At 37.6% G+C, this 25,140-nt stretch overlaps 1 protein-coding gene across 1 annotated transcript in view; it reads right to left on the bottom strand.

Annotated features, from left to right (window-relative positions):
* Positions 1-25,140, bottom strand: part of SELENOI (selenoprotein I) — a 42,692-nt gene that overhangs the window by 12,729 nt on the left and 4,823 nt on the right. The window contains exons 2-7 of the mRNA XM_012788172.3: positions 14,864-14,932; positions 13,939-14,047; positions 11,526-11,600; positions 6,502-6,764; positions 5,491-5,599; positions 37-85 (exon numbers count right to left, since the gene is read on the bottom strand). Of these exons, the coding sequence (XP_012643626.2) occupies positions 37-85; positions 5,491-5,599; positions 6,502-6,764; positions 11,526-11,600; positions 13,939-14,047; positions 14,864-14,932 (674 nt within the window). The remainder of the gene's footprint in view (positions 1-36; positions 86-5,490; positions 5,600-6,501; positions 6,765-11,525; positions 11,601-13,938; positions 14,048-14,863; positions 14,933-25,140) is intronic.

Genomic DNA, 25,140 nt, shown 5'->3' with positions numbered 1-25,140 from the left:
ATATTTCTTGCCCATTCAAAAAAAAAAAATATTTACCTGAAAAAGTTTAACAAACTCATTGGAAGAGTCACACATAATGCACAACCTAAAGGGAAGAATATTTAAATTATTATGAATTATTATTCAAGAGTGAATCCCCACAAAATACACAATATTTTTAGGCCCCATAATTTTCAGGTTCAAGTTTACTTCTGTAATAAATTTAATACATTTCTAAACAACATTTACAGCTGGAAAAGTAGCAGTACAATTTGGTGATTCAGAGGACAGACTCAAGGAGCCAGTCTGGGCTTCAATTTCACTTGTACCACCAACTGGTTATATGACTTTAGACAAGTCAGCCTTCCAGTACCACAGTTTCCTCATTTATAAAATAGAAATAATAGTACCAACCCCAAAGTGTTGATAATTACGACATGTTGAGTTACGACATGTTAAGGCACCTGGAACAGTAGGTGGTACATATAGTAAGTTGCACAGTAAGTGTGAGCTACTGGAAGAAAGGATAATTAATGGATCCTGTTGCCTATTTATACTTATTTCTCCCTGACATTTTCAATTCCCTTCCCTACCCCCACAAGCACACTGGTTCTTTCCCCTCAAACCTAAAAACAAGGATAGCTTTCCCAAGAAACCCTACCATTGATTCTGCTGCCCTACATACTATCTTACTCTATGTCCTCTCATTTGCCAAACTTTTCTGCTGCCTTCAACTTCTTAGTACTCTTTAATTCATTCTGTCCCCCACTCTGCTAACCTGTACGCCTGAAATTTACCAAGCTTTCCTAATGACCAGACTTAGTATCCTTCTTCATTCCTGTCTTCTAAGCAAAATGACTTAGTTGACTATCCACTAATTGTAATTCTTTCTTTCCTTCACCTTTATGATCCCATTCTCCCAGTGTTCCGGCTAGCCATCTAACCATTTCATTTTGTGTCCTTTATTAGCAATTCTACCTCCTGCATATTCCTAATTGGGCGTTCCACTGTATTTATACTCTCTCTCAGAAAATCTCTTAGTACTCAACTACAAGCTTATAGCATTTAACTCTAATATCTAGTTATGTATTATTCGGCAAATTCAACAATCTTCCTGAGCTTCACACTCCAGTTGTACAATGAGGATGAGTTAAATGATTTTCTAGTGTCACTTGTATCTTTACAATTCTCTGATTTTACCACCTACAGAGATGTAAATTCTTAATCCCTCTCTCTTTCAAACTCCAAATTGATCTTTCTGGACACTTCATTTGGATATTTCATTGTAATGCAATGTATTAGCTCTAGGTTATTTATTTCAGACTCTTGATGACTCTACTTGGCTTGAAGGTCAATGCAGTTACAACCTTAAGAATCAAAGGTAGAAGACATTCGTTCAAAAGAATTCCTAAAGCCCGGAGCAGTGGCTCATACTCCATACTCCGGGAGGCCAAGGTGGGCATATTGCTCGAGGTCAGAAGTTCCAAACCAGCCTGAGCAAGAGTGAGACCCGTCTCTACTATAAATAGAAAGAAATTAATTGGACAACTAATATATATATAGAAAAAACTAGCCGGCCATGGTGGCGCAAGCCTGTAGTCCCAGCCACTCGGGAGGCTGAGGCAGAAGGATTGCTTGAGCCCAGGAGTTTGGGGTTGCTGTGAGCTAGGCTGATGCCACAGCACTCACTCTAGCCTGGGCAACAAAGCGAGACTCTGTCTCAAAAAAAAAAAAAAAAAGAATTCCTAAGACATTTGGCTAAAAACAGAAGGAAAGACTGGAACCCAACAGGAATGTTATCTTGAAAAATGAATTACTCTGCTACTTTTAAGCACAACTAGAACAAATTAGAAGATTTTAGAGGGAAAGGAAGAACACAAGCTGTCATCCTCAATGTCCTCAGAAATTTTTGGCAGCTTATTCCATGTCAAGCTGGGAAGCACTGGAGGGGAACCAAGGCCAAATTAATGAACCCAGAATTACTTGTTGCTCTGAGGTGTTGGAAATAGACTGAAACAAACTACGAAAAGGTTTGCCACCAAATGTAATTTTAGTTAAAAAAATCTTGAAATAGATTCATCTTAAGTACAGTAAACATGCAGAAAGCCTGAGATCTATATAGGTTGCCAAAGATAAAGACTACATCTTCTATTTCTTTCTTTCTAGAGACAGGGTTTCACTCTATCACCCAGGCTGCAGTGCAGTGGCACGATCGTACCTAACTGTAGCCTCAAACTCCTGAACTCAAGGGATCCTACTACTTCAGCCTCCCGAGTAGCTAGGACTACAGGCACATGACACCATGCCCAGCCAATTTTTTAGAAATTATTTTTGCAGATAAGGAGTCTCTATGTCACCCAGGCTGGTCTAGAACTCCTGGCCTCAAACAATCCTCCCACTTTGGCCTCCCAAGGTGCTGGGATTACAAGTATTACCTACTAACATCATCTTCTTCTTCTCTAAATGGTACTTAATGTACTATCTGTAAAGAGTACTTAATTTTTTTTTGTTTTTGAGACAGAGTCTCACTTTGTTGCCCAGGCTAGAGTGAGTGCCATGGCGTCCTAGCTTACAGCAACCTCAATCTCCTGGGCTCAAGCAATCCTACTGCCTCAGCCTCCCGAGTAGCTGGGACTACAGGCATGTGCCATCATGCTTGGCTAATTTTTTGTATATATGTTTTTAGGTGGTCAATTAATTTCTTTCTATTTTTAGTAGAGACGGGGCCTTGCTCTTGCTCAGGCTGGTTTTGAACTCCTGCCCTCGAGCGATCCGCCCGCTTTGGCCTCCCAGAGTGCTAGGATTACAGGCGTGAGCCACAGCACCCGTCCTAGAATATTTAATTTTTAAATATATTTATTTATTTTTTTGAGACAGAGTCTCACTATGTTGCCCAGGCTAGAGTGCTGTGGCATCAGCCTAGCTCATAGCAAACTCAAACTCCTAGGCTCAAGTGATCCTACTGCCTCAGCCTCCCAAGTATCTAGGACTACAGGCATGTGCCACCATGCCCAGCTAATTTTTTCTATATATTTTTAGCTCTCCAGCTAATTTCTTTCTATTTTTTTTAGTATAGACGGGGTCTCGCTCTTGCGCAGGCTGGTCTCGAACTACTGAGCTCAAACAATCCACCCACCTCAGCCTCTCAGAGTGCTAGGATTACAGGCGTAAGTCACCACGCCCGGCCATATTTATCCATATTTATCTATTAAATTCTATAGTTCAAGTACATAACAGTGATAGAACCCATACATATCCAGACCTGCTTTGTGCATTGCCCTAACTGAAGGCCCAGACTTCATAATAATGGAAACTTAACAGTTATAGAAAACTCAAAGTAGAATTCATTAAAAAGGATCAAGTGGAATGATATCCAGTCCAAGGATAACATGGTCATAAAACATATTCTGGTTCCTCACATTTCCAACTTACTTATTAAACAGGAATTTCATTTAAGCCACCAAGACAAAAAGTACCTTCAGAAAAGTTAAAAAGATGTACAATAAGGAGAAAATTATAATCCATACCAAAACAAAGGATTACTATACCTAATATGTGAAGAGCTTCTAAAAATAAAGGAAATGGCCAACAACTCTATAGAAAAACATAAGCTTGAGATACATTAAATACAAAAAAATACAAATAGCTCTTAACACTAGAAAAATTTATTCATAATAAGAGAAATGTTAAGATAAACTGGCTGAAAATTTCTCACATTTATTCAAAAATATTAACTTACATATCCAACAGACCCAACAAGCTGAATAAATACCAAGAAGGACAAATACAAAGAAAACCACACCTAGGTATAGCACAGTCACACTTCTGAAAGCCAAAGATAAAGAGAGAATCTCAAAACAAGAGAAAAATAACCCATGACATAGAGAGTGACAATGATATACAATCTGATTCAGAAAAAAATGAATGTCAGAGGACATTAAAATGATATATTCAAATTGCTGGGAAAAAAATTAAGGCAAAATCAATTGGATAAGTCTGATGGACTATACATTATACAACAACCCAGGAGTTAGAGAGTAGTGGTGCATTTCAAACAAGATTGGCAATGGTACTGAAAACTGTTGACATGGGTAATGGTATATAGGGATTTATTATATAAAAATAGAAATATTACAAAGAATGCAGATGTTCACATTTTTTTTTACACAATAAAAAGAAGGGGAAAAAAGGAGGGGGAATCCTGCTTTCTAGCTTGGTAGCCTGTCTGTTGTATCCAAAGACAACAATCTTACATAATGGCAGACAGAAGCCACTCCACCTGCTACCAACTTTGTATCATCCTCCACCGCACACTGAGGCTCTAGTCCAGCCCCGTCACCCCAGCACCATATATTGTATCAGCAGAAACTAAATGGCTTAAACTCTAAGAAACTTTTATCCATTTGTATCTGCTCAAACTGAGTACCAGGAAAGTTGATTTATTAGTACAGAAACATGAGCTTTTGTTTTATTTCAGAAGGAAGAATTCAGATAAATTTATAAGTTATAAAGAAAAGTGTGCCTATTAAAGTACCTACTCAACAATCAAAAATATGTGTCATATGTCAGAGGATCCTATCCTATCTTTAAATTTAACACTTAAATGTTAAATGCAACAAAGCTGTCTTGGGACAAGCTTCTTAAATCAAAAGATTTGCTACATGATAGGAACAGAAAAATAGCATTTTCAAGGTAAAGAAATAACAGTTTATACAGGTACCATAATATGAACATTTGACACATTACAAGGTAGCTCCTAAATTACGTGCAGTCCAGAGCAACAGAAAAAGGCCCAACTCCTCTGAAGAGGTTCTAAGCCTTATCTTGTTCCCATTCCATTACCAAGGTTCACCAATAGAAAGAAATAGGGTGATTTTTTTAGATAAGGGACCAGAGGATAGTCCACATGTATGCCTTTTTACTTCTACAAAGGTCCATAAGGCCACTCATGGTGCCCCAAACTAACCACCCAGATTCCTCTTCTTCTTTGCCTCTTTCCGTACCACTAACACTCTCCGGTACTCAGTCAATTATCCTACAGTTATCCCCTTTGGCTAAAATCAAAAGGGAAACATTATCACTACCAAAACCTTTAACTAGCATTCAGAAGGTATCTGAGGGGAATATAGGTTTAATTTTTGGAGTAGATATATTATAAAATAATCTCTATTCCATCTATTGTATTCACAAATACTTACAATCTCTAACTTTGAGATAAATATGAAATCTATACCAAATGTCCACCTAAATGCAGATCCTCCAATACAGTCTAGATTAATCGATGAATAGTTACTTTACCAGGCTTTTGTGATCTATTCTGATATTTCCCTCCAATCAGAAATCAGCTTGGTGCTGAACAAAAAAACAAAATTAGCTTGAAATCCTATAGGGTTATGGGGTTGTTCTGGAGGTTGGCGGGGCTTGGGGGGTTGCTGTTGATTGTTATAGTCAAACAGTGACTTTTGATAACAAAGTGATGGTTAAAACAGGCTTCAACATGGAGCTTCTTACCAATAATCATTGTAGTGAATAGGTCTCTATATAAGAAATTAAACAGGAAAGGTTCATACCAGGCCTCAACTCCCACAACTGCAGTCACTATGTAGACAAAAGAAATAGTCTGAAAGGAAAATGCAGACAAAAGCATACAGAAGCATTAACAGCTGAAAGATCAAGAGTCAACAATGCTTTATGAAGCTTTAAGTCTAGTCAAACAATTTTAGTAAAAGCAAAAAGTATGCTTAAATTTGGGATATGGCAAGTCTTCTTACCTTTAAAAATATGTCTTTTTAGCCAACAATGCTACAAAATAACTTACAGACAATGCATGGAGCACTTTACAGGCACCTCATAAATTGGTTAAGTTATATGATAATTCAATTTGCATACCCCACCATTTCCCTCCACAAACACACTCCAACTTCTGGTTTCTTTACTGGAGACTTAGGTGCAAATGGACAAAATAGCAACACAAAAAGCTGCAATTTGTAGGCAGGGAAAGTTAATAGCAAGCCTATTAAAGTAAGAGAAAAGAAATCTCTCTATTTCAATGAAAAGTTGGCAATGAAGATGAAAAGCCAACAATTTAATTAAATGTGCACATCTTTCTTTATAAAACCAACAGTTCAAGTGAATATTTAATAACATTAAGAAATTGTTAAATTTTTCACATAATGGCATTGTGATTACTTTTTTAAAAGAAGTCATTATCATTTAGAAATATATAAGCAAAATATTCATCACATAAGAAATTTCCTTTAAAACATATACATGCAACTAAACTGGCCACATGTTGCTAATTGCTAAAGCTAAGTAATGGGTACATAAAGGTTCATTATACTATTCTCTCTACTTTTTTATATGTTTGAAATTTTCCATAAGTAAAAATAAAATAAAATAAAAAATTGTAAAGCACACATAAGTTCTAATCAAAAAAGCATAATGGCAGTAAAGAAGGAATGACAAAAACTTTCCAAAAATATTATGGCAATATTGAAAATTTAAGGCAGAACACATACTTACCACCTGGCTAATGTCATATCCCCATGGCAGGAAAAGAATCCCTGTGTTATACTTTTCCCAATGGGAAAGGATGAAAGAAAACAATACTACCCATAGCAATAGGTAAAGAACAAAAACACTGACACCAGTTGATCCTCGTCCAAAGATGGAATACACAGTTACAACAAAGTAAACACATGACCAACTATCCAGGCCATGGTCAAAAAGTTCCCCTAAGGGAGTGCTGGAATTGGTTCTACGAGCTTGCTTTCCATCCACACCATCTGCAACAAAAACATATACCACAGGAAAAGTTCAATATATGTACCAGTTTGGAAAACATCTTCTTTAATAAACTGGAAGAAAAAACAAAACAAATCAGCATACCATAGGAATGTTAAGTATAGCTACCAGCCATCTTTAATTCCTACAATTCAAAGATTTCAGAAATAAAATGTTTCACTTCTTAAAGTTTAATCTAAAAATAAAAATATGTTGTACCACACTGAATGGTGTCAATTTTAGGAGGCATTTTAAATGGACTTAATACCTCCAAATCTGCTAAACAATTGAGTTGTCCTACTAGCCACAAATTCTCAAACCTTCAGAAAACATTCAATAACTATTCGTTACAATTTCTCTAACCTCTTCTTGCTCTAGGATCCAAAAGTACTTTAGTCACAACAGCTATTTCATTCTGTTTGAAATTATAGTCACTTCTTTTTTTGTGGAGGGGAAGGGAGGCCAAGACAGGGTATCACTATGTTGCCCAGACTGGTGTCAACTCCTGGCCCCAAGCAATCCTCCTGCCTCAGTCTCCCAAAGTGTTGGAATTACAGGCAGGAGCCACTGCACCCAGCCTATAGTCACTTTGTTACACATCTATTGTCTCCTCCACAATTTTAAGTGCTTTCAGAAAATGTACATAGGTGGTACTTAAGCAAATATAAGAATTTATATTTGTGCAATGCACTATTCTTGGTGCTAAAAAGATTGTAAGAATAAACTTAGCTTCTGCCCTTAGACTGTTTACAATTGAGAAAAGGACAAAACATGATAATTAAAAGTATGGTATGTCACAAACCATAAAAGAGTACACAAAGGGAAGGGTTCTCTTCAGCCCAAGGTAATCTAGAATGCCTTTTCAGGCAAGATGAAAGGTGAGAGGGAACATAAAGAATGAGCTGGATTTCAGTAGGTAAGAGATAAAAGAGCATACTCTTTCAGGAGGAGGGAGCGCCATCAGCAAAAAACACTGAGATGGAAAAGTACGAGGCATGTTCAGAAAATGCCAAGTAGTTTAGCTTGACTAGAAACTAGTATGTGAAGAGGGCAGTATACAAAAAGGCTAGAAAAGAGGTGTGAGTCAGTTTAAAAGTTTTAAGGAGTATGGGGATTCACTAAAGATATCTGAGTAGGGAAATAATAAGAATGAAAGCAATACTTAGGAAGAGTCACCTGAGTCAGAGTGACTGACAGGCTAGAGAGAGGGACACTAACTGGTAAGCCTAAATTGAGATGCAATGCTGTGGGAATGAAAGGCTGTGGTCAGGTAAGACATTAAGGAGATGAAAATGACAGAATGCAGCAAAAGATAAGATGTAAGGCCTAAGGAGAAAAAGACAATCTGCAAAGTTTCTAGTCTGAGTAACTAAGAGAGTGGTAGTGTTAACAGAAAGAAGGAAGTTAGAAGCAGCAGCAAGCCTGATGGAAAAGATCCAGAGTACAATTTTAGATACTGAAATTGAAGAGCTGGCAGGATATCCACAGGGTAATGTCAAGCAACTCAATCCAATGGTACCTACTAGCAACTCAGAAGATAGAAAAGGGCCAGATATAAACGTGGGAATCATCTCAAGAAAGAATGTTAAGTGAGAATCAAGATTATCAGAGGAATGAGGAGAAGAGAGAGTTAAGGCTAAAGCACAATGGAATGCTTCATTTAGGGGCAGAAACAAAGAAGCCTGTGAAAGAGAGCCTGTTCCACTGAATTATAAAATCCACCCCCCACCCACAAAAGAAATAGTTTTATTAATTAAGTGCATTAGAATTAGGCTACTTGTAAAGATTCAGATTTGAGGAATTAAAATTCCTATAATTACTGTGTTTACTGTGCTCACCATAGAATTATCCCCACTGCCTAGCTCGATCTGTGGCAGAGGACCTTTATAAATATTGCCGAAGGAATAAATGAATGTATGGAACCCAAACTCCTGCCCAAATACTACAAATCTCTGTTATACAGGGTTCAGAAATTTTTGCTCTTAAGTAGCTAAAATATTTTCTAAAGCCTTCTTGTTATTCACTGGGTTTACAATTTCCTATTTTCAGTGCAACTCCTATGCAGTTGTAACAATATTGGATTCATGAACTACCTAATTAATCAGGTTTTATACATTTTCTCACTGAACCCATTCCAGCTCCACAAGTCTGAGGTCTAGATACGTTGCAGATTTTTTTTCCTAAAAAGGTAATTCAGCGGCCGGGTGCAGTGGCTCACGCCTGTAATCCTAGCACTCTGGGAGGCTGAGGCGGGCGGATTGCTCGAGGTCAGGAGTTCGAAACCAGCCTGAGCAAGAGTGAGACCCCGTCTCTACTATAACTAGAAAGTAATTCAGTGGCCAACTAATATATATAGAAAAAATTAGCCGGACATGGTGGCACATGCCTGTAGTCCTAGCTACTCGGGAGGCTGAGGCAGAAAGATTGCTTGAGCCCAGGAGTTTGAGGTTGCTGTGAGCTAGGCTGACGCCATGGCACTCACTCTAGCCTGGGCAACCAAGTGAGACTCTGTCTCAAAAAAACAAAAACAAAAACAAAAAGGTAATTCAGGGCATATACCATATATTACAAGAGACTCCCCCTCCCAGTAGGACTTAGGGCAGCATCCTGTGATTAAACACATTAATATTTCTGCAGCAAAACCCATAGTCTCACTAAATAGAATAAAGATTATAAACTGCCTCATGTTAGTTCAAGACAGGCTTTTGTTTTTTTGGGGTTTTTTTGAGACAGAGTCTCGCTTTGTTGCCCAGGCTAGAGTGAGTGCCATGGCGTCAGCCTAGCTCACAGCAACCTCAAACTCCTAGGCTCAAGCAATCCTTCTGCCTCAGCCTCCCAAGTAGCTGGGACTACAGGCATGTGCCACCATGCCCGGCTAATTTTTTCTATATATATTAGTTGGCCACTGAATTACTTTCTATTTATAGTTAGAGATAGGGTCTCGCTCTTGCTCAGGCTGGTTTCGAACTCCTGACCTTGAGCAATCCACCTGCCTCGGCCTCCCAGAGTGCTAGGATTACAGGCGTGAGCCACCGCACCCAGCCTCTCAAGACAGGTTTTGCAACAAGTAGTTCATGCTAGGTCAAGATTTTTGCCAGAAAATTGTGGACCTCAAACAACAGGTAGATGGTATTAATACTTCAAACGTCTCTATTCTTCTCCGCAGTCCTTTACAATGACATCCTTTAGCAGCACTTGAAAACCTGCTAGTCTTTAACAAAAATGCACAAAAGTCTCCACCCAATTATGTAACTTTTAACTAAGCTTTACCCAATTCTAGACTTCACCAATGTCTTCCTTCTCCAAACTCTTACGGTTTTGGTCATCCACCATGCCAGCCTTTAATCATGTAGCAGGTTACACTGGTTTTATGAGAACAAGTCATTTTTTTTTTTTTTTTTTTTGAGACAGAGTCTCGCTTTGTTGCCTAGGCTAGAGTGAGTGCCGTGGCGTCAGCCTAGCTCACAGCAACCTCAAACTCCTGGGCTCAAGTGATCCTTCTGTCTCAGCCTCCCAAGTAGCTGGGACTACAGGCATGAGCCACCATGCCCGGCTAATTTTTTCTATATATATTAGTTGGCCAATTAGTTTCTTTCTATTTATAGTAGAGACGGGGTCTCGCTCTTGCTCAGGCTGGTTTCGAACTCCCGACCTTGAGCAATCCGCCCGCCTCGGCCTCCCAGAGAGCTAGGATTACAGGCGTGAGCCACCGCGCCTAGCCAGAACAAGTCATTTTTATCTAAAGAGATCTAAGCGACTTGAAGTCAGGTTCTGCTATTTTACATGCATTTAAAAAAACTCTTTACTGAGTGCCTACTATGAGTTAGGCAATATTCTACATGCTGGGGATAGAGCAGTGAACAAAACAGTACTAACTCTCATGGACCTAACATTTTAGTTAGAACAGACAGACAACAAACAAGCAGGCAAGTAAATATCTGCAAATATTTGTATTGCTTCCCAAACTTAAGCAAAAAATGATATCTTATTCTAAAAATTGGCAAATATTTTTTGTTAAGGACAAGATGATAAATATTTTAGGCTTTGTGGGACATGCGCTCTCTGTTGCAACTACTCAACTGTGTCTTTATTGCAGGAAAGCAACCATAGACAATACGTAAAGGAATAAGCTGTGTTCCAAATAAAACTTTACTTACAAAAACAGGCAATGGGGCAGATTTGGCCCACGAGTAGAAGTTTGCCAACTCCCATCTTATTCTGTGAATCCCTACCAATGAATGACAATATTTTTCATAGAGAAATTCAAAACATATTTATCAGTTTCAACAGGATACTAATAAACTCCAGTTAAAAATGAATTAAGCAGGCCGGGCGCGGTGGCTCACGCCTGTAATCCTAGCTCTCTGGGAGGCCGAGGTGGGCGGATTGCTCAAGGTCAGGAGTTCAAAACCAGCCTGAGCAAGAGTGAGACCCCGTCTCTACTATAAATACAAAGAAATTAATTGGCCAACTGATATATATATAAAAAATTAGCTGGGCATCGTGGCACATGCCTGTAGTCCCAGCTACTTGGGAGGCTGAGGCAGTAGGATCGCTTGAGCCCAGGAGTTTGAGGTTGCTGTGAGCTAGGCTGACGCCATGGCACTCACTCTAGCCTGGACAACAAAGCAAGACTCTGTCTCAAAAAAAAAAAAAAAAAAAAAAAAATGAATTAAGCATAGGAGAAAATGTTAATTTAGTGGGTGATTCTCCTTGCCGATTCACCCGCCACTGACTAAAATGAGTATTTACCAATTTCTTACCTAGAGTGTAGGCTATAAAGTTGAGGATGCCCACTACAATCCAAACCCAATCAGGTACATGCTTTTGACCTGGTGCTGCAAAGGAAAGTAAATAAGATTTTAATACAGTTTAACTAAGTACAATAGTTCTTATCACAGCATATACTGCATGAGAAATGTTTCCATTTGTTAATTAGAGGTTAAAGTACTTGACAATATATTCTGAATGCAGAAGTAGGTAAATATTAATACATATCAGGAAATTCTGACAAAACCAAAGTAGTAACTCCTCAGCCCCTCATAAAAAGTAAACATTTATTTTGAGTTTTTATCATAATTCAAGATTGAGGGTTCATCCTTACTTGAAAATTACCTATGTGTTTAGAATAAAAAATAATATATTTTTGGAATTTAAAAAATGATTGTTTTTAATCCTTGTTTCTGATTATACTACAAACATGTATTGAGCCTTCACTCTATGCTTTCTCACCATTATCAATTAGCTAAACAAAGACCATTTGATTTGGGTATAGATAGATTACCTCAACTGGATGATTTGGGCATCATAATCATTCTGAAATGTCTGGACCTCATTCTTTTTCCCCTGTGACAAAACAACTGATAACCAGGAAGTCTGGGTTGTAGTCCTGGCTCTGTAATCAATGAGCAGTATGACCTTAAATACATCAGTTAATCTCTCCTGCCTTGTTTTTCCCAAATACACTGGGAATAGATGGGTTATCTGGTCCTTCAAGTTCTATGATTTGAGAAAATATATATATATAACATTTATATATTTTAAGGTCTCTCAATAACTAAGTAATTAATCTTATTTAGAGTAGTCAGGGAAAATATTTCTATTTACAAAGATACATTTTTTTAGGGTGTCATGAGTATTAAAAATATATATAGGCCGGGTGCGGTGGCTCACGCCTATAATCCTAGCACTCTGGGAGACCGAGGCGGCGGATTGCTCAAGGTCAGGAGTTCAAAACCAGCCTGAGCAAGAGTGAGACCCCGTCTCTACTATAAATAGAAAGAAATTAATTGGCCAACTAAAAATACATAGAAAAAATACATAGAAAAATTAGCTGGGCATGGTGGCGCATGCCTGTAGTCCCAGCTACTCGGGAGGCTGAGGCAGGAGGATTGCCTGAGCCCAGGAGTTTGAGGTTGCTGTGAGCTAGGCTGATGCCATGGCACTCACTCTAGCCTGGGCAACAAAGCGAGACTCTGTCTCAAAATAAATAAATAAATATATATATATATTATGTATATATATAATATATATATATATATATATAAAGAACACATTACCCAAATCATGCTTAATGAAATTTAACCTTACTTATCATTCATGTGGTACTTTATGATCTTCTTATCCTTCGAAGTTAGTACTTAAGACTTCAATGATCATATCACATGTAAAGAAGCTATGGCTAAAAGTTTTAATTGATAAAGTTCAGCATATGTATAGTTTCAATATTCAGAATTTCTATAATATTAAAAGTCATGTGTTTGAAACTCCAAATTTTCCTACAAAAACAATGTCAGTTGTTCTTAGTTTCTCCAGGTCAGTCCAAAAGGGTCTGCTGAACCCACAACAAGATGAATTATAACACTAAGATTCCTTCTGACTATATCATTTATAAATATTCCTACTGGAAAATAAATTCTCTTAGAATGCAAAAAACACTCATCTATCTCCATCTTTCTATTCCTCTCAACTAGATCAACTGGCTAAGCAATAAAAATAAATCCTGTCTTCCACTATCCCCCCTCGGCCCAAATACACTCCAGACTCTCCCCTATGGCCTGGGGCAGAAGCTGAGTGTGGGCCTGAGTGAAGACAGGAATAGGTCTGAGAGAAGACATTGGAGAAAAGGGTGGACTCAGGCTGAACGCTGGCTCCAAAAGCACCTTCTTCCTCTCTTCCCGTATGAGGGTCCAGACTTGTCAATAAATATTTAAGGCCTAAGAACCATTTCCAGAGGAAACTGGGAGTCACTTAAGGCAAGTAGGGATGCTGAGCAGAAGGAAAGATCACATTTCCTTTAGAAGAAAGGGGAAAGGATATTCCTGGAACTGACAGGTATATTGGGCCCCGCTTGCATTCATTTTCAGGCAAAATTTCAATCTTAATTTTCTATCTTCACCTAAATCCAATTATTCTTTGCCAAACCTCACTGATTTTTAGACAGCATATCTATATTCAATAGGTAAGTTGGTATTCTATTTCTAGAGCTTCATGGAAACATAACACTGTGAAAACACAACTTAGCTTTTATATACAACTCTGACATTTTACATAGCAACATAATATCCAAAACTTTTCAGAAATACAAGCATTTTAATAGAACCAGAAAATAACCAACCACATCTCATTTTTCTCGACTCAGACATCTTAAATTTTATATTAAAATAGTATTCTTACCTGAAGCATAAAAGTCAGGATCAAAGTATGCCATAAGTAGAAAATTGAATACAACCAGCAAAAAGCCAGAAAAAGTTATCAGATTAGGAGCCAGCCAAGTAGGAAATACCTGTTTTTTCAAAATAATTACAAAATAATTAAAGTAGAGAAATATCTATGCAATATATACCACAACATGCAAATTTAATAAATTTTATAATTTTACAATAAAAGCTATAAATCTCAAACATTATATGCATTAAATGCATTATATACATTAAAATGTAAACCATAATCTCAGGCCGGGCGCGGTGGCTCACGCCTGTAATCCTAGCTCTCTGGGAGGCCGAGGCGGGCGGATTGCTCAAGGTCAGGAGTTCAAAACCAGCCTGAATAAGAGCGAGACCCCGTCTCTACTATAAATAGAAAGAAATTAATTGGCCAACTGATATATATATTAAAAAAAAAAAAAATTAGCCGGGCATGGTGGCGCATGCCTGTAGTCCCAGCTACTCGGGAGGCTGAGGCAGAAGGATCGCTTGAGCCAGGAGTTTGAGGTTGCTGTGAGCGAGGCTGACGCCACGGCACTCACTCTAGCCTGGACAACAAAGTGAGACTCTGTCTCAAAAAAAAAAAAAAAAAAACCATAATCTCCATTAGCATTTCTTATTTCTTTCTGTCTTCTATATTTAACATAGCTCTATAATCAGCAAATTTTTACAATTATAACATATCTACTTTAGAAAATTTTAAAAAGCATTTTATAAAAATGAGAAAGTATAAACTTATATTTCAACAATGAGGTAGATCATCTGTGAGTAAGGGAAGGGTAGTTTCTCTAGAAATATTACTAAACGGAGAGCTGCATCTATCATACTCCATAAAATAGGTTAAAATATTTAAAGCTTAACTAAAACAAAAAGTACATGCCTACTAATTATCTTACCTTTACAATAGTGTTCCAAAATGGATGCATAACATACAGAGAAAGTGGATTGGTATCTACAGCACTGTACTGTTAAGAAATGTAATAAAATATTCAGAGTTAATGCTTGTCTGCTAGAAAATAGAACACTACTTCTCAAAAATAACCTGGAGAATATATCTACTTATTTGATACACTTATCTAAGTAACAAAACTGGAATTGCAATATAAATGGGGCACAGACTGTCAAGTAAGGGCAGATATTACTTTTACAGGGCGAGGGAACGGCCACAGGGGAAATCTAAAGATCAACCCCAAATCATGGAATTAATCCTACAGGGGTTATTTCATTAGCACATATTCACCCAGAGTACAAATTACCAGGATGATCACTGACTCATCCTTCTCTCTCAATTAACTTTTATATTCAGTGTTTCAGTACAGAATGTGTTATTTACATGTTCTCACTTATTATACAGAATCAGTAAAACGCACACTGTTTGCATTCAAACACTGACCACAATCTTCTCAACCTCCTTCATCCCTCTCAATTTATAGGAATCTAGGTGTTTTTCCCCTCAGTACCATTACTAACACACTTACTGTGTGACCTTGGGCAGTTTACTTAACCTATCTGCCTTAGTTTCTTCACCTGTAAAATGAAGATAATAGCCCTTACCTCAAAGGTTTGTCATAAAGATTCCATAAGTTAATACATGTGAAGCCTTAGAACGGTACCTGGCCCACAGTAAGTGCTACATAGGTATTAGCTCTAAGTATTAAATGTGTTTTGAATAGCAAAGGAATGAATAACAGATCCTCTATAGCAGGAAAGTGGACTGCAGAAATATGCAAAGATCAAGAAAGGTTGTGTGGTAATGAAGCTTATTCTCCAATTACTGAGCTGTTTAGTAAGAATTCAAAGGAAATTTTAACAGATATACATACATAAATATGCAAAAACTTTAAGATTCATGTTGGTAACTTACTCATCTGACACACACTGGAGTATGTAGGAAGCATTCCACTAGGAATTGGGAAGAAGGGATATAAAATTGGTAACAGACAATTCATACTCCCAAGAAGTTCACAGCATTATCTGTGATAATATTATCTAATTCATCCATCAGACATTTAAATGATGTTACACTAGTCAAATGTTTGAAAAAGTTTTGTTTATGCTTAGTATGTATATAAAATAAATAGTAATCACTAGAGTATCTAATTTTTTAAAAATGATAAAGATCAAAATTTCTTCCTGAATGTTTTATGAATATGCAATAAATAACTCTCAGTGTTTCAAAACTTAAAAGTGTGATGGAACAAAAAAGTAAATAAAGTGTTTAAAATACTGCTAGCAATAAGAGTCAACCAGTAAGTCAAATGTTTATTCAACAGATTCCATATCTAAGGTTCTTCCGTTTCTCCAACCCATTCTGACAAAAATGGGATAGCTTGGACAAAAGACAGGTGGTAGTAATAAAATGATGATGGACAATGTGGTTTGCTTCTACTGGCCAGAGTCAGAAACTATGAAACTGCATCTAGACTCTCTGCAAGAGCCTATTTAAATTAATGCAGCAGTAACCCCTTATCCAAAGTTTCACTTTACCCACGGTCATCCAGTCAGAAAATAAGTGAATATAGTACATTAAAATATTTTAAGAGAGAGACCAAGTTCACATAATTTTTATTATAGTATACTGTTATAATTGTTCTATTCTATTATTAAATATTACTTGTTAATTTCGTATTGTGCCTAGTTTATAAATTAAACTTTATCATAGGTATATATGTAAAGGGAAAAACAGTACATACAGTTCATCCCTCGGTATCCATGGAGGATCGATTCCAGAACCCTCTGCAAATATCAAAATCCACAGATGTGCAAGTCTCCCATATAAAATGACATAGTATCTGCATATAATCTATGAACATCCTCCCATGTACTTTCTTTTTTCTTTTTGTTCATTCCCATAAACTTTAAATCATCTCCAGTAATAGATTACTTATAATACCTAATACAATGTAAATGCTATATAGCCCAGTGCAGTGGCTCACATCTGTAATCCCAGCACTTTGGGAGACCAGGGAGAACACTTGAGGCCAAAAGTTCAAGACCAGCCTGGGCAAAAAGTAAAAGTAAAAAACTACAAAAAGTAAAAGGCTTAGCCAGGCGTGGTGGCACATGCCTGTAGTCCTAGTTACTTGGGAGGGTGAGCCAAGAGGATGGCTTGAGTCCAGGAGTTCAAGACTACAGTGAGCTATGACCATGCCACTGCACTCCAGCCTGGACAACAGAGTGAGATCCCGTCTCTTTAAAAAAGAAAAAAAAAGCTACGTAAATAGGTGTTATACTGCATTATTATTATTTGTGTTTTTAGTTGTTGTATTATTTTTTATTATGGGGCTTCTAAAAATATTTTCAATCCATGGTTGGTTGAATCCATGGATGTGGAATCTACCTATGGATAGACAGCCTAATATAGAGGGTTTGGTACTATCCATCATTTCAGGCATCCATGTGGCTGTTGAAACATATCCCCCAAGGATAAGGGAGGGCAATTGTACTACTGTTCTTACAAATATTTCACTAAATTTTCAATTCTTTCTAAACTTTCAACTTTCACTTGCAGAGTACTCTACAGAGCCTTTCCACATAATAGATATTGCTACACTGGAACCTCAGCAGTACGAAGGAGTTCTAAACAGGATCTCCCGAATTTAAGTTTTCAGATCTGAAACCAATAGGAACCTATAGGCTGCCGATGATAATGCAGGAGGGCCTGTCCTCCTCTATTTCACAAAAGTCTGCACCCAGAACCACATGATGTAGTTAGTTAGCAGGTCAGATAAGCTGGAAAAATCACCCATTTAAAGTCTGCCATCTATTACAAAGTACAAAAGTTAAAATCAGAAGAGAAAATGGTTTAACATATCACATGAATACATAATATGGTACACAGCATAACTGTACAATGTTCTTAATTCAAATGTTTGCTGAACTGAGTCACATTCAGCAGCTTTCCATAATTTTAATTCAGATGTAAAAGAAGGTATTTAACGAATGGTATTTTTATTTGAAAAGCTCCTCCATTTAAATTCTGAAGCTTTAATGCTAAATCTCCACTTTAGGAGACCAGTAGAAGTATGAAAAGAAAAAAAAAAAAGTATAAAGTATGAAAAGACTATAGAACTAAATGCAAGGACAGTTACCTAATTGGATTTCAGTTTGTTAACATTCAATAACAGCTGATGAGCTCAAGTACAGCAAGAAAAGGTTAATATAAGATTACAAAAAGCAACAAACAATAAACCTAAACAACACTCTGTGCTCTAGACTTACAAATCTGATATTTTTCAAGGTCACATATCACTTGCTATAAACAAACTCTAAATGTCTTGTGCATCACTAAGAGGAAGAATAATTTAAATCCTATACATCCATGAAAAAAAATCAATGAAATTCAAACTTTTAAAGGTGTTTAACTAGATTTTATTTGTTAATGCTTGTCAAATGTATTAATATTTTTATTTTCCACGGGAATGATGTTTTGGCATATAACACGAAATGAGAATGAGGAAGGTGATCCAGGAAGACCTACAGTGACTTACCTGGCTCTACAATCTATAAATCCAGGCTAACTTAGTGCCCTGAAAATGGCTTGAGGACACAGCCTGAGTTTGAGAGAATCTTTCCAAGGCAAAACCCTCAGAACCATAAGAGTGCTCAGATCAGGATATCTAATCTAACACACCACTGCATGTCGGACCACCCCCTGCCACCCTGGACAAAAGGAAGAGGACAAGTAGGGCAGGGAGTGTACCTACTTAGAGTGGTCAAAGACTGCTCCTCTAAAGAGGACACCTTTAAGCTGAGACCTAGAAGATGAGAAGATAGGTGAAGAATGTACGTACAAGACATAATAGTGAGTGAAAAAAGCCAGGTGTTAAAGAGATTATGCTTTTATAGATTCCATTTATAGACAATTAATTTATGGGAAAATAAGTCATAATAGTAGTTTGGTGAGAGGGACCAAATGGGGACAGACCTTCTGAGGTGCTAGAAGTAATTCCAGTAATTCTGTATCACAATCTGGGTGGTAGCTGCATGAGAATATACATATGAAAAATTAATTAAATTATACACTTAAGATTTTAAAGCATTATTTACATATAACTTATGCTTAAAAAGAAAAAGAGAAAACAATGACTATATGTGTGACTGCATTTGTGTGTTGGGGGTAGGGGGTCACATGCCAAGAAATACCTTCTAGGCAGAGAGTACAAAATGTGCAAAGACCATAAAGCTAGAAATATTTGAAATACTGAAGGAAGGCCAATGTAGCTACAGCTCAGTTAGGAAGGAAGAGTGGTATGAAGTAAGATTGGAAAGGTGATCAGATACCACCCAGCAGGACCACAGTGAGTTGGATTTTATTGTAAGCACAATGTGTATATATTTTACACACACACATACATGTATACACACATTATATATTAATATTTTTTTAATTTTTTTTTACTAGGTTACTGGAAGTGAGTGGTTATATATTTAATATTTTTAAAGGATCATTCTGACTTTATATTTTAAATGATCAGTCTAGAAGTATAGAAAATGGACCAGAGGGGGACAAAAGTACAAATGGAAAGACCAGTTGAAAACTGTTAATAGTTCCTAAGGCAAGTGACAATGCGTTTAGACTAGAAGTAGTACAATGACTTCTAAAGCACTCACAAAATATGCTGTGAAGTGCCTATTTTTGAGACAGACATTAGAAAGGTGAGTCTTCCAACTGACTCCCTCTTAATTTAGGAAAGAACTTGGCTCTAATATAAGGAAAGCTATGAAACCACCACCTTGGACTTAAAAGTATTTCCTTTATACAGGTATTATATTTAAATCCCTCTGTGTACTGGTAAGAAAACTGGACTGACACACCTGCACTAAATACTGAACTTTGGACAACTTATTACTCAAACTGAGACTATTGTCCCAAGTAATGCTCCACTATCTATAATAAGCAGATTTCCCCTGCTTTGACTTCTAATCAATATGAGAACAGGACTCTTACTATCAAATGATTTTTAATATAAGGCCTGTGCTTACCTATCTGAAATGCAACTTAATATTTATAAAAACATATTTAGTTAACTATAGAAATCCATAAAATGTGGCTAGAGTACAAATAATAGTTCATAAATTGCATATTGTTAATCATTTCAGATGTAGGCAAACTCAAAATGACATTTCTGATTTTTAAAAATTGTTTTCAAAATTCTTGAGTTCAAAATCAACTATGGCTGTTTTGTGAGTAAAAAGCAAGATAGTTCACAAATGGGTTCACTGAATTATATTTATTGCTCATATCACCTTTCTAGATATAATGAAATAAACACTCATTATCAACCTCTCCTAAGAATTCATGAAAAAAAAATGTCAACTTTTTTTTTCCCTCCCCCTGTACAATGAAGCTCAATGTCTAGTAAGACCTTGGTGTGTACTGAGGTCAGTACCCTTGCTGACAGGTCTCATGACTCAATCACATGTAGGTATAATTCTTTACAAGGCCAGAATGCATTGTGGTTCACACCTGTGAACATTCTGGTCCACATATGTGAACAACATGTGTTCTACCACTCCTGGAGCAGAGTTCTTTACCAACAGTATTCTACTTCTCTGGGCTAGTTTTACTTCCATCTGGCTAACTTATGTAGTCCCAGCTACTTAGGAGGTTGAGGCAGAAGGATCACTTGGGCCCAGGAGTTTGAGGTTGCAGTGAGCTACAATGACAACACTACACTATGGCCAGGACAACACACCAAGGCCCTGTCTGAAAAACATAGACAAAACACAAAAAACATAAAACAAGAGATCCCAATTATTAAAAATTATTAGGCCGGGCGCGGTGGCTCATGCCTGTAATCTTAGCACTCTGGGAGGCCGAGGCAGGCAGATTGCTCGAGGTCAGGAGTTCGAAACCAGCCTCAGCAGGAGCGAGACCCCGTCTCTACTATAAATAGAAAGAAATTAATTGGCCAACTAATATATATAGAAAAAAATTAGCCAGGAATGGTGGTGCATGCCTGTAGTCCCAGCTACTTGGGAGGCTGAGGCAAGAGGATTGCTTGAGCTCAGGAGTTTGAGGTTGCTGTGAGCTAGGCTGACTCCATGGCACTCACTCTAGCCTGTGCAACAAAGTGAGACTCTGTCTCAAAAAAAAAAAAAAAATTGTTATTCATTCAACAAATATCAAGGAAGTCAAAACAAATGCTGTTCACATACAAATGTGGGACTCACTAAGCCCTGGGTTAATAAAGAAAGAGTTGATAGTACAGAGAGAACTTCCCAATCTGATCCTTTCTGCTTCTGGTACAAAGTAGCTCAATAAACATATTTGAACGTTTGCACATATAAACAAATAAATGTATGAACTACTCTGCATATTTACTTAAGTAGTAGTATAGAACTAATCTCTCAGTGATGAGAAGAAGTGTCAGTCCCTTCACCAAATCTATTCACCTCAGGATCTAGGCCAAAGCAACTTTCAACCTCACAATGGGAAGTTTCTTACTCTTTTATTAACAATGCCACATTTTATAGCTTCCGAAAGATAATTAAACCTGGTCCTTATCAGACATAAAGGAATAGGTAGATTATCCCTTCCCATTTCACAAAGAGAGGCCATAAAATTCAGATATTAACACAGCTAATAAACAAGAAGTTCTAAACTGTAAATCATTTCTAAGTCTAATAAAAATCAAGCCATCTCTGAACACTTCTATGAAACTGATCAATACACGTTTTTCTGTCTTCCGATCTGTGTGGCAGACACATTCTAAGATGATCCCCAGTGAGTCACACCCACGTATAATCATTCTCTGGCCTTGACAGTTCATTCCACTGCCTAGAGAGTAGAACCAACAGAATATAACAAAGGCGACAGATGTCACTGCCTTGACTAGGACACATAATATGGCAAAGGTGGTGAGATGTCACTTCCATAACTATATTTTGTTACATAAAACTCCATCTTAGCAGTTTGGAGAACAGTCTCCTGCTGACCTTCAAGAAGTAAATGGCAATAAGGTGAACTCTCTATGGAAGAGGACCCCAAGTTCTGAAGGGGAATGCAGCCTGGCTGACACCTTAACTGCTGCCTGGTGAGATCCTGCACAGAGGAAATAATGCCCAGACTCCAGACCCATACAAACTGTGAGATGATAAATGTGTACTGTTTTACAATACCAACTCTGTGCTAATTTGTTAATCAGCAACAGAAAACTAATACACAATTCTGAAAACACTACATAATCATCTTCTCACCAGAAAGACATCTTGAAGCTCAAAGACTACCTGATGCTTGAGTGCCAGCATATGAATATTACAGTAATATAACTTCTTACTCACTTATGTTTGCTTCTTAGTTTTATTAACTATGAGAAAAGAAAAATAGCTCAGAGCAGTCTGAGCTTGTGAGATATGCAAAATTTATCACGCCTGGAGACCAGATTAGTTAGGGACTTCAGTGATGTCCCCACTAACCTAAGTCCCCATCCACCATACCCATGTTTGGGGGCAATTGTTTAAAGTGATTTTGTTCTGGACTAGCTGTCTCACCCATTATCTTCATGCAAACATAGTCAATAGCTTATGTTATTTTAATACAATTCCTGGTAAACAACTCAGGAACTGCCTCTTCTTTTCCCTTAAGAATCCACTTGTAACTGCTACTGATCGCAGTGTACATTCAGAACAACTTGTATCTATGTTCTCAGGGTTACAATCCTCACGCTTGGCCCAAAACTCTCTACTTACATTAATTTTGCCTCAGCTTCTTCCTTTTAGGTCAATAATTACTTTTCAGAATTATTCAACAATTGCTATTTCTTTGATGCGGTGGTTCTCAAAGTGGAGTCACCAAATTAGATGCCAATTGTTGGGCCCAACCCAGATCTAACAGAATCTAGACTTAAAGTGGGACCCAGCAATCTATCTCTTAACAAACTCTCCAGGCAATTCTGATGGCTACAGCTCATCATTAATGAAATTCCCTCAACTTCTGAGCTGAAGGATAAACCACCAACAGTTCAGTGGTCAACACCTATTATCTCCTTAGGGTGACTTGAAATACTGCATTTTAAGCAAGAGGCAAAGTATAATAAAATTCAGCAAGAACTCACTAAATGTCTACTAAATGCAAGGCATTATGCTACCAACAATCTACTAAGATAGGTAAACTCCAAATCTAACCATACAATGCACAAAAGGGGGTTATATTAACCCTAAGACAGAAATAAAAGTTTCTTAAAGTACTTTTTATCAATACAAGACTTTTTAAGAACTACACTCACAGAGAACATGACTCAGTGAGCAATGAGATCTCATCTCAGTGAATATTGTAATTTATATCTGCTAACAAGTCAGAGAGAAGAGGCTGGTGACAGAAGACTGAAGGAGAGTTAGAGCAATGAGACACATACAAGCAAGTCATGATGACAAACAGGTTTGCTTACTAGACTTCAACATGTAAGCTCTAATAAGAGATGAGAAGATAAGGTCAAAGGACAGGTAATTTAGTGAAGGAACTTGAAATCCTCCTGCCTCAGGCTCTGCAGTAGCTGGCACTACAGGTGTGCCACCACACTCAGCTCATTTTTTATTTATTTATTTATTTTTAGAGATGGAGTCTTGCTATGTTGCCCAGGCTTGTCTCAAACTCCTGGCCTCAAGTAATCCTCCTTCCTAGGCCTCCCCAAAGTGCTGGGATTACAAGCACGAACCACTGTGCCTGGCAAGAAGTTCTTAACAGCAGTTAGAAAAACAAGCCATCATCAGCAAACTGATATTTCTGAAGGTAGTAAAAGATCCAATTCAAGATGTTTCCTCCAAATAGCACCTAAAAATGTTGTAACCATCTTCCAACCACTGAATGTGTCTTTCCCCCTTACTATGCAGAAGTTTCCCACCCATCCCTCTCTCACGCCTTCAGAAAGACTCCTCTGTCTCTGCCAACTGCAGAAATAATTCTTTCTATGAGACATCTGTAAATCACTGAGACCACTAACATATTTTTCAAGCCTTATTAATGCTCTTCCAGGGAAGAGAGGGCATCTTCCCAAATCTAGTCAGGTTGACCGAGGTACAACTCAAGATAAGTTATGCTTCAATTAACAGTAGCATATCCACATAATGCCATAATTACCATACTGTATTGCAGTCAGCTTGTAGTCCTAATAAATGAAAATCAAAAGATCAAGAATTTCTCATGCTGTTTCTATTGTGGCTCAAAAGGAAAAGTGTTCTAATCTTTGAAAGCATTACAGAAATTTCCTCCAATAGGGGATAACATATCCACAAATGACATTTCTTTACAAGAAGTTTTCTTTGTTTTAATTCCAAGTCCACAGACCACACCTTGAAGGGGCCCCATACACCAGAAGTGCCCTGAGCAAAAGATTGTTTTTAAAAAAGGAAAAAAAAAAAAAGCATTACAGTATAATGCTTCACAAAACCCTGCCTCAGTGCCTGCCAGCTCTATCCACTCAGTCATCCTACCAGAACTTGAATCACCCCAGACTTCTCCTTATCTTTTATGTAGCCCCCTACATCACCATATCACCTCCAGCTAGTCAGTTACGATGTTATGCCAATCTCAGGTGGTTTTGTGGGGTTGTTTTCTTTTTTGTTGTTTTTTTTTTTTGAGACAGAGTCTCACTCTGTCACCTACCACAGATAGAGTGCAGTGGTGTCATTGCAGCTCACTGCAACCTCAGACTCCTGGGCTTAAGCAATCCTCCTGCCTCAGCCTCCTGAGTAGCTAGGACTACAGGTACACACAACAATGCCCAGCTAATTTTTCTATTTTCAGTAGAGACAGGGGTCTTGCTCTTGCTCGGGCTCATCTCGAACTCCTGACCTCAAGTAATCCTCCTGCCTCAGCCTCCCAGAGTGCTAGGATTACAGACGTGAGCCACCACACACAGCCAATCTTAAGTCTTAAATCAAGAATCACAGGTATCAGGCAGGTAAACTGAACAAAGCAGACCTGCATGAAACATATGGACTGGTAGGAAAACCATAAACTAGAGAACAAATACCTTTCTTAACAAGGTCAAACACTAATCAGCTTCAGCTAATTATTGTCAAGATGAAGTTCAGGACAGTGTTGTCTAATATTCTGGTTTATCAAGAGGATCCAGCAATCTGGATCTTCACAGGGAAGATACTAATTTTTGAAACAAAGTAAGTGCAGGCCAAATTAAATATATCTGCTGGCCAAATTCAGTGTGTGGAT

The sequence above is a fragment of the Microcebus murinus genome, chromosome 3 (genome assembly GCF_040939455.1).
Source record: "Microcebus murinus isolate Inina chromosome 3, M.murinus_Inina_mat1.0, whole genome shotgun sequence".
NCBI classification, from domain to species: domain Eukaryota; kingdom Metazoa; phylum Chordata; class Mammalia; order Primates; family Cheirogaleidae; genus Microcebus; species Microcebus murinus.
This window is presented reverse-complemented; position numbering and strand designations above follow the sequence as displayed.